The sequence below is a fragment of the Azolla caroliniana genome, unplaced genomic scaffold (assembly GCF_043228905.1).
Source record: "Azolla caroliniana isolate FFs.n. ecotype wild unplaced genomic scaffold, voAzoCaro1.0.p SCAF_9, whole genome shotgun sequence".
Lineage (NCBI taxonomy): Eukaryota > Viridiplantae > Streptophyta > Polypodiopsida > Salviniales > Salviniaceae > Azolla > Azolla caroliniana.
In genome coordinates, this window is record NW_028230444.1 from 21,153,828 (window position 1) to 21,167,574 (window position 13,747).

Here is a 13,747-nt window from a genome sequence, read left to right on the forward strand (position 1 = left end):
GCTAACAGGGGAAACCAATGCACGTATAGCCGAAGAGAGTTCTACACAAGATGATGAAGAAAATGACGTTGATGAATTGATTGCTATGTAATAGACTCTATAAAGAATATGACACTGACGATTTGTTAAGATTTCACATTATTAATACAAATTTTGGGTTTTACCTAGTGGATTCTATTCTTTATAATCATCTATATGTTTCAATTTTATTTTTATATACTTGATTAGTAGATTTATGATATTGGTTTCACCGCGTGCATAGCTGACTACCAAACTTATGGAGAAACATGAACTAGCTTAAATGGAGGCTGATTTTGGTCCAAGCTAACCTTAACAGAACATGGCCCTATAATTGTTGCTAGGACTGTCCATGTTGTTATTATGGATCTTTGTCTTCTATTGTTAAAACTATTATGTTTCTATTCCATTGCTGCTTAGATTGTGTAGTGTGTTGATAATGGTTCCAGTTGCGTTATCGTTCGGAGTTTGATCTTGTGTGAATCACCTAAGCAATAGAGTAGATCAATTTTAAATACAGGTATGAAAGCCTAATAGGTTTGTTATTTCCACGACATTATCCTAAAGTTCACTGCCTTACATTGTGCACAATTATATACACAATGTATGGTTGGATCCCATATGAACAAACTGAGGAATAGATTAGATCAACTTTAAATACAAGTATTGAATACTTTAATAAGTTAGTTATTCCAATCACTTATCCTAATGTGCACTATCCTACATTTTCCACAATTACGTACATGCACGTATGGGTCAAAGTATAAATTATATCTCATTTTATTAGTATGGATACAAGTACACCTCATATTTTTGTAAAACCTACCTAATTAATATAAGTCTTTAAGTTAGTGTTTCCCTTGTCGCACAATAGTGCCATATTGAGCCATAGTTGAACTTTATTATGCCTACATTAACTTATCAACATGTCTAAACTTGCATGATTTCTAATGATCTCCACTCGTAGATCTATCATGTATTTTTATATTTGCAAATTCTCATCAAGTTGAGGAACATGTGATACTAGTGCATCCAATTTTTGTAGAGAGGGTGTATTTGCTTCGTTTTAAGAAGATTCTACAAGTGGAATGCGCAATCCTTCCACTTGTGAACGCGAACGTGTTACATTCTATTGATTTGGCTTTTGTTTAGAGAGAAGTTTATGTTTAGAGAGGAGTATATGTTTAGAGAGGAGCTTATTAGTTTTTTTCCTTACCCTAAGCACATAACTTAGAGAGCCCTATCTAGACCTTAAGCCATGAGTGAAGATTCACCATTCTCGATTGAAGAATATTGTTTGTCATCAGACCCATCGTTTTCTACTGAAGAGTATTGTTTGTCAGCAGAGTCACCATATTCGATTGAAGAATATTGTCTGTCGACCGACTCACCATATTCTATCGAAGAATATTGTCTGAGCTCATCTACAGGGAATGTAAATAATGACACATGTGAAGAGTTCTCTATTGAAGAATACGATATTAATAAAGATACCGAGAATGAAGGAAGTGCCCAGGAAACATTGAATAACATTGGCGATGGTCATAACAGAGAATTAGACTGTAACAAGGTTACACCAACCTCTATGCAGGAAGAGAAATCTGGGAGCCCTATGCATATTAGAAGAATCCCACGAAGAATTCGTCTAGCTAGATTTAGCTTGGTGACATCAGATAAACAGATTGGATTTGATGTCAACAAAATATGTTGTGCCCGTGGTTGTATGTCTATGATTGGAAAATCAAAGTTGCGAGAATTAAGGCGATACTATTTTTCGATGACCCGTGATGAGCAAGACACTTACCTCGGGTCACATATGCAACTAGTATCTGACAAATGTACGGGGATCAAAGTATCATTCGAGTATTATATCTTCCATGCGCAACAGATATGTAGAGTTGCATTCAAAATTGCGTTATGTGTTAGTAACATGCGGCTACATAGAGTACAACAATGTCTACTTAGCGGGGATCAGATGCTCAATTGTAAAGAGGTTCCAAGTATGAAAGGTGCAATTGGAAGACTAGCTATTGGCTGGATGAAAACTTACTTTCAGTTAAATTGTGAAGTAATGCCCACTACAGGTAGGATGCATCTTTCTGATAATTATACACGTCGGGAATTTTATGATGTCTATCGATCTGATATGCTGGGCTCACGTAATAAGTCTATCACCTATAGCCAATTCACCAGATTATGGAGAGCTCGGTTTTCAAATGTTATTATTCCTCGTAAAGTACGTATGGGGTATTGCTCCATTTGTGCAAATCTTACAAGTTTGGCTAAAGGTGCAAAGACATCAATGGAAAAGGATACAAGTAAGAAGTTACTACAAGAGCATCGTGAGGCACAATCCTTAGAACGAAGGAAGGCGATGCATCATAGAGAGAAGTGTTTGAAGAGGCCCGAACAATACATGTGCTTAATGATAGATGGCATGGACAAGAAGAAGACATGCTTGCTGCATATGCGGAGGCTCCCCAAAGATGTCAATGATGAGTGCCTTGTTCAAATGCACTTGGTGGGATGCTTGGCTTATAATAGGTCTGTTCGACCTCACGTCTTCATTACTTACCCCAATGTTCACAATGACCCTAACCTAACAGTTACAGTGATTCACCGAGTTTTGATGTCTTGGGGACAACCTTTCCCCCCTGTTCTATACATTCAATTGGACAATACTGCTAGAGAGAACAAAAATTCAACTGTATTTGGCTATCTAAGTATGTTGGTCAACCTAGAATTGTTTAGGAAAGTGAAAGTCAATTTCCTTTTGGTTGGCCACACACATGACCATATAGATCAGATGTTTAGCACATTCTCCAGACAGTTGTCTCGGCATGATGCTTTCACTTTACCTAAACTATTTGATGTCATTTGTGATGCATATACACCACGCCCAAAAGTGTTACACTTGAAGGAGGTATATGACTTTAAGAGATATATATTAGATGGGGGTGGTGGGAATGTTAAAGTGCTTGCTGAGTTAAACAATATAAGTTTCAATCACATTTTTTTGATAAAGAAAAATGGAATAAGTGGTTCTACACTTTTGTATGCTAAACAATATTCATCTTCTACAACATGGGAACCTGAAGGTGGTTGCCAGTTATTACTTTGTATGCCGAGTACAATTGTCCATGGAGCTAAGCAAATGCCAATTGAGAAGAAAAGATAGTTGCAGAGCGACTTTGTATTAGAACAAAAACGGTCATGGCTCCAAGCCTTAGAAGAAAAAAGAAAACATATTGAGGCCGCCAAGAAATATGCCGCACAACAAGACACGTCATGGTGGGATGTATTTTATAGTGATCAAAAAGAAATTATAGACAATTGTGTATCTGTTGATAATTGGAATTTGGAAACGCCATTCACATGGTCGCTGCAACATGATCGCGTAAATAGAAGTCCGGAGCAACTAGTAAATGCGATTAATGACAGCTTGGTCCATCCACAACAAAGAGACATTTATGTGGGACCAAGGATGACCAAAGCAGCCGAAGCTAGATGGCAAGGAAATTTGCAAGAGCTCACCGCGGGGATGTTGATTGCAACGCCGACTGATGAGAACTCACATGGCCACCAATTTTGGGTTGGTAAAATTCTAGAAGTGCTAATGCATGAAATAGAAAACACGATCAAGTCTATAAATGTTCATTGGTACAACACTAGAAGTGCAAATGCTTTTATAGGTAAGTATACATTGGAGATGATTGAATGCCAAACAAGAAGGGGAGGTAGGAAGAGGAAGCGAAACATTCGTAACATCTCGACCCTTGATATCTCTGATGTGGATATCATCGTGTACGACTTCACACTTACAAAAGCCGGACGATTAAGGAAGTCAACAATAGATATAATAAAAGAAAAATTACCAGGTCTACAAGGTGGCTCGAGTCAAAGGCAAACGAGATCTGCTACATATAATCTAGAGTCAAACCATTTGGTTTATGACGAAGATAATGCACTGATTGGTACATCCGAGGATGATGAGGAGGAATCGTCATTGTATATTAGTTATAGTAGTGATTCTCCGTAAAGGAGTGATCATGAATGTATATTTGGCTATTAAGTGTAACTACATTCCGCTTGTAACAAATCGAGTAATATAAAATCATGTGTTTTGAATTCTTATGATTTCTAAAAAATCATTTCTTATAAAATAACATTGGTTGTAAAGTTTGTGATATAAATTGAGAATGTATGTTTTTGAAATTCGTCTTTTTTTAGTTACTTCTAAATCACGAAAATAGTGGATTTTTAAGCTTTTTCATAGTATGTTTGAACATGTATGATACTGGTATCAATGTGTTTTGTAAAATCATTGAAAAACCCCTAAAATTTCCCTTATCCTTCCATTTATGCGCGATCCTTCCACTTGTGAATGCGAATGTGTTTAGTGAGAATTCGGTATTTCGTCTTCGAATTCGGTGTCATTCATTAGAACGGTATTTGCATTCACCCTTGGAGCATTCTCCTCCGTACTTTGCCTTTTTCTCTTCACGAGATCCACAAGAAGATCGTGGAACTCCTTCGCTATTCCGAGTAATTCTCGAAGCGAAAAATCTACCCGGCTATTGAGGATTCTCTCCTCGAACACCTTTTTCAAGTCCGTTTGTTGTTCGATGTCCGAGGCAAGCTTGAATGCCGGAATCATCTTTTCGTTTCCCTTACCTCCGGAGTTCCAGCTTTCCGATGTCTTCGATGGACCGGCCGCCTCATCCGTGCGCCGTCGCTTCTCATCTACATACACTTCATGCAATTGGCATAAAGCAAACACGCTATTCTTATCCACAGGGCACTCCCATCCTGTAGCTTCACGGATGCCTTCCGCGGTGCTTCGGATCTCATTGGAGTCGGTTTTCTCGGGGTTTTCTAGCATATCCGGCCAAAAAGACGCCTTTGCTCCCGACGACTCACCCACACTTATTCCCGCGGTTGTCGCATAATTACCTTTTGCCGTTATTTCCTCCTCTAGAACCTTCTTCATGCTGCCTTTTCGGAAGTTCGGTCGGAGTGGCTTCCGAGAGTCCATCGAATGAATCTGATTTCCTTCGTCGCAATCCCTCCGATCGTGTTCGGTGCTATCACACCATATACATCGACGTTCCATATACTTGGAGTTTGTGGGACGGTCTCCCGACTTCTTCACCATCGCGATTTTCAGATTCTCCATATCTTTCAGCAACTGCTCCACCATGGTTGCGTCAATCCCCGTCTCGGTCGTAGTCTCTCGAGCCCGCAGTTGATGGTCCTCCAATCCGGATCTCGGTTTCGGAATCGGTTCCGAAACCCTCTTCTCTTCATTAGCAAGCCACTGCCCCCTCTTCGTGTATCGCGCGACGATATCCTGCACGCTTTCCCACGTTTCGGTGAGGCCGCTTTCAGTGGTCGTGTCCTCCAGAAGCACTCCGAGATCTTTGCAGTCCCGGACGTCCACAACTCGCAAAAACATTATGACTTTGTCTGGTGCAAGAATAGTTTGATCTCTCGCGGACAACCCCCCGAACCGACTTTCGAATGACGAAAACACTTCGAGGACCTTCAGCCCCTTACTTGGCGTTTCCACCCAATCTTCGAATCCCCTCGGCGTTGCCTTGGAGGAGTCCTCGATGGCGAACGTGGTCTTTAACGATTCTTCAAATGCTTCCCATGCCGGATTTTGCTGTTGTAACCCATGGATACTCCCTTGAAGCCCGTTGGTCGCCACCCGGTTGAAGGATGTCACTTGCAGTCCTTCTGAAATCTGGCACCGGAGCATCTCTACCTTGTAGTCCTACAAATATCGCGACAGATCCTTACCGTTGAATTGCCCGTTGCGTTGCACGAGCCGCTCTACTGCTGCCGAAATCTCCGACATCGCATGTTGTTCTTGTAGCATCTGCTCGAACATCGCCATCATATTGTTAGCTTGTTGATTGTCCATCTCCTTGCCACCCGTCTTCACGTCGGGTTCACCACTTGTGTTGTGCCTCTCGGCGCCGGATCGTTACGTGAGTCGGGTGGGAACTGCTGGGGTTTTGGACTAGGAGAAAGGAGATCGTGAGATAGAGATTAATTACAAGTAGATAGCAAAGATAAAGATAAGAAACTCATGAATCACACGAGTATACTATATTAATTGGTACTTAGGTTGTTAAGAGAGAAGTAGATGCATAAATTGTGAATCCCACGAATAATTTTTATATTGATCAATACTTAATCCAAAATAACCAACAACCAATAACCAACCCTATGCACATAATAGAAATTTTAATGTTTCTTTTATTTACAATTGTGTCTCTTCATCCCGTAAGAGACTCTCACCGGCCTTCTACATCCGGCTCTTTCTTGCCGATTCCTCCATGCCGATTCCTCCTTGCCGATTCCTCTTCGTCCGGTTCTCACCGGGTATTTCATTCTCTATTCGGATGGACAAAATGCAATTTCCACGTAGTGTGTGAGTTACACTACGACAACGAAAGCAGTGCACGAACGACGGGACCTCCAAGCGCAACATTACGAGCAAACAGAACGAGCCACCATGACTTTACAAAGGGTGTAGACAACATATCAAAATCAATTGTTGCACTACAAAGATCAGGAGGTGGTCACGGTGAACCTGATCAAACAATTAAAAGACGAATGGTAGGCCGCAGAAGACAAAGCTAAGATGGGGCTAGAGCGGATTCGGTTCATTGTTTAGGCATGGAGGCATCGAACGAAGCACTTGATTGAAGACATCTCAGTACAATGGTGGTCAAAATGGGCGAAGCATGTAGCCGAGCTACAGTTGCTGAGGGCGGATGCCGAAAACCGGAAAAAAGGAAGGCGATGAGTTCTATAAGCTGGATAAGGAAGACTTCGCTGCCGTAAAAGATGAATTGGCAGAGGAACAGATAGCGGTGGTCCGGCAACTCGTGGCCCAGCTAGACGATGACCAGTTGGATAACCAAGTCCGGTTTGAAAGATACGAAAAAGAGAGGCTACGGCAAGAAGCAACGAAGAGCGCGACGACAATTAATCTCAGTGATGAAGAGCCATCATCAGAGCAAAGGTCGGTCAGAGTCGAGGCTGGGACAAGGCAGCCGGATTTAACTCAGGAGGAGCAATGACCAGAGGAGCCGGAGCAACAACAACAGCCAATGGAGCAACAGCAACAGGAAGAGCAGTAGACGAAGCAAATTCTCGAGGAACCACTGGAACCCCTAGATCAAAGCATTCTGGACATTTTGGACGAGGACTGAAGGCCGGATAGTGGGATACGACGTACAAGGTACTGTCCCATGGACGTGCCATGTGTTAGTTGACCGGCAAGGCATAGAAGACAGACGAGACCAAAATGTAAAAAAGGTAGAATATTAACTAGAAGCTGCTATTTTTAATTAAGTATCTATTGCTATTTTGAGAAGTGAACAAACGGACCAAAATCGGATCCGAACCAGTTCATATCAATGTGCCGGTTGGCACCGTTTTGTATGTAGAGCCGGTGACGTATAAAAAGGGTCAGTTACATTGTAAATCTTGACGGATAATTAATGAAGCCTTATTGTCTTATCTCTGTGTATTGATTACCGTTCGATGCTAATTACTTTCTATCTTACGCGTGTATTAAGATTAATGACATGTTGCTTAAGTAGCCGATTAAGGTATGATCAATCGTTAGTCTAAGTTGCCCTGTCGTAACACCCTTTGGTGAAGTGTCTCCTGTAGACACCCTGTGTTAGGCTATTGTTCGGCCCTAGGGATTAACAAAGACCATTATTCATGGGTAATACGAAACTCATTAGTTATGTGTCATAGAATGTGATTCTATGACACATAATTAATGTATAGAGAGTAGTGGGTGTGACTATTGACCTTTTGAGGGCTCATAGATTCTCAAAGGCTGTGTTCACACAAAATGCGGTTGAGCTTGATTCTCAACAGTTTCCCATGGAATACTAAATATGAAAAGAAAATGTACAAAATCTAAAGCACTCACTAGTAGCTTTAGTGGTACATCAATTTGTCTCCTATTGTGGACCCTACCAAGATTAGGCCCCTACCAAGCCCCATGCACCACACATAGACCACACCCAAATTAGGCCCCTACCAAACCTCATGCACCACACCCAAACTAGGCCCCCACCAAGCCCCATAATTAGTAGAGCTAATTAGAGCGGGAGAACACCCTCCACGCTAAGAGAGAGTCTATAAAATGTAACTTGAGACATAATGAAAAGGAGGCTATTCTTGAGAGCATTTCACATCTTGAGCATTTCACAATATGATTCTATGACACATAATTAATGTGTAGAGAGTAGTGGGTGTGACTTTTGACCTTTGAGTGCTCATAGATTCTCAATGGGTGTATTCACACAAAATGCTAGGTTGAGCTTGATTCTCAACTGTTTCTCATGGAATACTAAATATGAAAAGAAAATATACAAAAGCTAAAGCACTCACTAGTAGCTTTAGTGGTACGCCAATTTGTCTCCTATTGTGGACCCTCTATATGCACTCAAATATTACTAGGTTTTAGTCTTATTTTTATATTTATAAAAAACCTTACATGTAGCCTTCTTTTTACGATTCTCATTTCCGTCCTATTTACAACATGCTAGCATACTCGTGTGACCATCAACCCTTTCACACGTGCACATTGCACCTTGTCGATTTTGTCCATTCCATACGATTTTTCACACCGTGTTTCACAGTGCCGAAGAAGAACACCACATTGCACTTTATCCAAGACCAGCAACCTATCAACAAAGTGAAGATTCAAAATGCAGGAATCGGGCCGACAATCAATGAGTTCATGGAGGCCTTCGCCAGAAGGTCTATCTACGCAGTCGGCAACCTATACTCTGGGTACGACCATAGTGTCATTTATATTGATGCAATAGAAAAAGTTTAATTTCACTCTTAAGCTTGCAAGCTTAGTAGCATGTGTTGTTAGTTCAATTTACATTATGTTGATCATCTAATTTATTCTCATGGTATTTTTTCGCCTTTAAAGCGATGCCAACAATAATACCAATTTTCAATTGTTCAATTTAATATGATTCCAATCCCTCTTCGCTTCATTTATAATAGACATATTTGAGATACCAAATTACATCTTTTATTTATCTAGCATGGAATCTAGTTGTTCATGAAACCACCAAATATATTGACTCGGTGCATTAGGATTAATTGTTCATATGGAATGGTAAAGGTATATATCTTCACCAACACACTTGGGGTGCGAGTGTGATTATCGGATAAGAGAGAGAGCGACCACGTCTCTCTCTCTCTCTCTCTTTCTCTCTTATCCGACGAAGAAAATGACAGAGGGAGCCAATGAATTCCATGTAGGGTTTCAATAGGCCGATGATCCTATATAAATGTCATGGCCCTTCCATCATCATCATCAGCAGCAGCAGCAGCTTCATTCATTGACAACCCTAAACCCTAAATCCCAAACCCTAGACCCTAAATCCCATCAATGGCGACTAACGCATTACCAACTTCCCCTAAATTGGTGTCGGGTGCTAGCCTTCCACGCTTCATAGCACTCCAGGCGGTGTATGGGCTGGCGGGTTTCTACTTGGTGGTTGAAGTGCGAAACGGGGTACCGTACCTCACCTTCTCGGCCGGGACGAAGTCGCGCATGGTCGCCCATGAGGTGCTCTACAATGCGAACGAGGCGGGCGTGGTCATGCTCCGCGCTCCCAATGGTCGCTTCTGGCAACGCAACTCGTCCAACCACATATTGGCCGATCGCGAGACCACACCCTCGAGCCCCACTTCCGACCCCGCGTGCTACTTCAAGATCTTCCGCAATGCCACCGGACACCTTCTCTTCCAATCCATGCTCGATAGCAAGTACCTCAAGTGGGTCAGCATCAATTCCATCCCCAATTCGTTACATGTGTCCGCATCCGGCATCTTGGATCTCAATGCCGCGATCAAAGACACATCGGCCGTCGATTTTGCCGTGGTCCTTCCGCGCTACGTCATGTTCTTGGGCGACAATGGCATGTAAGTTTATCTTAGTTGTCTTTCGAGCCAGGTTTAAACTGCCTTTCTAGCCAGGTTTTTAACTTAAGGCACACACGCCACTTACTACTTTAAATTCCTACATAATTCATTCATTCATTGACACCGGTGTATAAGGTATGTGGGGGACCACTATGAACGTGAGACAAATTGGCTCAAGTTCAACAAGGACACCCCGCGCTTGGCTGCTACTCACGAGGTCATCCCTCTTCTCGACGGCAATGTCGTGGTGCTTAACATTAACGTCCAGAAGTTCTGGAGGCGCAGCCCCAACTGGATTTGGGCGGACGTGGACAAGCCGTCCAATGCTCTCAATAACATCAATTGCCATTTCGATATCCTCAAGCTCAGCAGCACCCTGCTCGCCTTCCGCTCTCTCGCCAACAATCTCATACTCAAAAGATACACCGATTACTGGGAGAGCATGCTGTGTGCCATTGGCAGCAGCATCAACGATAAGACTACTCGCCTCATTGTGAAGGAAGCCGCGGTCAGCCGCAAGCTCTTCAACATAAAGTACCTGCTGAATCTGGCGGAGGTCAGCGACATCACGCCAGTTCTTGTCGGATCGGGATCCTTGTTCAATGACACCGATCTCACCACAGATTTGCAGGTCCAAGTTACTCTCACTCAATCCGTGTCCAATTCGCAGACGTGGTCCACATCGAGCACCTTCAGCACCTCCTTCACTGTGGGCTTAACCGCTGGCATCCCGGAGGTGGTCGCCGCCAATGCCAGCATCACTATAAGCACCGAAAGAACCATCTCCACAGAGATGGGCACCACCATATCCAATTCTCTCACATTCCAGACCACCTACACCGTCAAGGACGTCCCACCCCGAACCGAGGTGAACAAAAAATAATCTCTAAACGCCCTTCTTTCTGTTCCTATCCTTTCTTTCCCCCAAATTCTTCTAGAATGTTCTAGACGCAATACTTTAATCTCTCTAGAATGTTCTAGACGCAACACTTTAATCCATCTAGAATGTTCTAAACACCACCACCATTATTCACTCCTTCTAGAATGTTCTAGATGCCATTTTCAATTCGTCTAGAATTCAATCCTTCTAGAAGAGACACGCCATACCTTGGAGAACTGAGCGCAATATTTCTAGAATGATCTAGACACAATATTTCTAGAATATTCTAGTGACCATTTTAATTCCTTATAGAATGTTCTAGAAACACACTACAAGGGTAACTCCACTCTCTCGAGTCCATGCTCCTTAATGACGTTTGTTTTTCTTAAATTTTTGTTTTAAGCATTTGGGTGGGTTTTGATGGGCGTAGGCCAAGGTGGAAGTGCAATGCACTACTGCCAAATGTCGTGTCCCCTTCACATACACGAGCAAGGACACGCGCATCGATGGCATTGATATGCCCGCAGTCGACAACATTGATGGCATCTTCGAAGGCGTGAATGCTTTCAACATACGTGGCGTTGTTACAACGGTCAAGAAAAATTAGACAACCAATTGAGGCAGGACAAGCATCTTACCATTATCACTCTGAATCTAACAATGCTTTGTAGATTCTCGCATAACTTCTCAGCCTTAATGACACCAACTTCCTTTGCGACGTGGCATCAATCAAATAATAGAAACCTTTCTACTTCAAATTTCTATGTTGCAACTTTTGTTGTGTTGTTCTAGCCACAACCCTAGAATAACATGTTGCCAAACGTATGTTACTAATGCTCGTTCTTATGTTTGTAATTTCTTCTTCATTTCATTTGAATCTCATTGCCACTCATATAGTGCTTTATAATTTATGTCGTATTTGTATTGACTACATGGAATTGACTAAAATAAATATCACTTGAGTTCTTTGCCAATTCATTCTCTGTGAGAATTTCTCATAAATAGAAAAATATGAGCAAGCTCTATGGTTAGAAGAAATACAATGATATGTAGTATGTAGAGTTTGTACATTGTGTGATACGATGGATTGTACGAAAATGGCAATAGTGGCTAGTTAGATAATTGATCAAGAGGTGAGTAATAAAAATATAAAAGAAAGCGCAAAAAAACACTTAAGGTACTTCAGATGGTAAGAGGTATCCATTGGAATGAAAAGATCGAGGGTTTATATCTAAGGTAATAAAGCGAGGAAAACCTTCTTGACAAACTATCAAATAAAAAGAGGATATGATGTTAGACCCCCTCTCATGAAAAGCAAACAAATTCTAGTTATAGATTTAGACTCTAATATAGAAAAATGAAAAGAAAAGGAATGAGCTAGGCTAATCTAATGGATGGCAAATAGACCATCACCATAGCTTGGAACCAAGCGAAAACCGGTTTATAAGGACTCTTCAAACGGTCTTTTGTAAGATATACGTAAAGCTTTGAGTTAAAGGGATAAAAAAAAAAAATGGCCGAGAAGATGCGAAGTGAGGATAATGAATTCATGAAAGATCATGCGGAAAATAAAGAAGTGTGTGTCGCTTGTTTTCAATTTTGTGTCTCAGCACAGTTGTTGTTTATGTCTTAAGTGTATATCATTTCAGAAAGAACCATCGCCACAGAGATGGACGCTACCATATCCAATTCTCTCACATTCCAGAGCACCTATACCGTCCAAGGTTTCCCACCTTGAACCGAGGTGAAAAAAACTTAAAATGCCTTCTTTCTGTTCCTCTCCTTTTCCCCAAATCCTTCTAGAATGTTCTAGATGCCATATTCAATCCTTCTGGAACGGCTGAAGGCCATATTTCATCCTTCTAGAATGTTCTAGGCACAATGTTTCTAGAGGCCATATTTAATCTTTCTAGAATATTCTAGAACTCTACGAGGGCAACTTCATTCCAAGGTGTCCATGCTCTTTGACAATGTTTGTTCTAGGCACCATAGAATATTCCTAGAATGTTTTAGACGCCATAGTCAATCCTTCTAGAATGTTCTAAACGCCATACTTAAACCTTCTCGAATATTTGACAAAGGTAACTTCATTCTGCCACGTGCATGCTCCTTGACGATGTTTGTTCTTTTTTGTTTTAAGTATTTGGGTGGGTTTTGGTTGTAGGCCAAGGTGGAAGTGCAATGCACGAAGGCCAAATCTTGTGTCCTCTTCACATGCACGAGCAAGGACACATGCATCGATGGCATTGCTATGCCCCCGGTCGAGAACATCGATGACATCTTCGAAGGTGTGAATGCTTTCAACATACGTGGTTTTGTCCATGGGCCAAATCTGTAATTCTAAGAAATGTAATAGGAAGTAGGTCAAAGTAGGTGAACAACCTAAGAAAGGGTCTAGGACACACTAGTACTTTGCTATTATTTTCGGTCGTGGGCCGTGTATCTGTACTCATAATATTATAGTTTTGGGTGTTGGGAGACAGGTCCCTCCGGATGGGAAGGGAGAAGAACAGTGCCGACGAACAAACTCGGCCGAGGCCGAAACGGTATGAGGGGAACCCGGCTATGGAGAGCCGGATGATACAGACCCGGTATGAACCGGATGAGGAAAACCCGGCTACGGAGAGCCGGATGATACAGACCTGGTATGAACCGGATGAGGAGCACTTGGCTACGGAGAGCCGGATGATACAGACCCGGTGAAGACCGGATGAGGAGTACCCGGCTACGGAGAGCCGGATAGTGCAGACCTGGTATGAACCGGATGAGGAGTACCTGGCTATGGAGAGCCAGATGATGCAGACCCGGTGAAGACCGGATGAGGAGTACCCGGCTACGGAGAACCGGATGAAGAGACATATTCGT

General features: G+C 42.1%; 1 protein-coding gene across 2 annotated transcripts in view; it reads left to right on the plus strand.

The window, feature by feature from the left end:
• Positions 1-11,856, plus strand: part of LOC147860587 (uncharacterized) — a 44,429-nt gene extending 32,573 nt beyond the window's left edge. Inside the window, exons 1-3 of one of the 2 annotated variants that reach the window (XM_087324474.1) lie at positions 9,550-10,002; positions 10,138-10,870; positions 11,313-11,856. In XM_087324474.1, coding sequence (XP_087180600.1) covers positions 9,632-10,002; positions 10,138-10,870; positions 11,313-11,489 — 1,281 coding nt within the window. In that variant the 5' untranslated portion in view covers positions 9,550-9,631 and the 3' untranslated portion in view covers positions 11,490-11,856. Of the gene's footprint in view, positions 1-9,549; positions 10,003-10,137; positions 10,871-11,312 lie in introns of those variants that run through there. The other variant, XM_087324475.1, reaches the window with a different exon arrangement.
• The last annotated feature ends 1,891 nt before the right edge of the window (positions 11,857-13,747 follow it).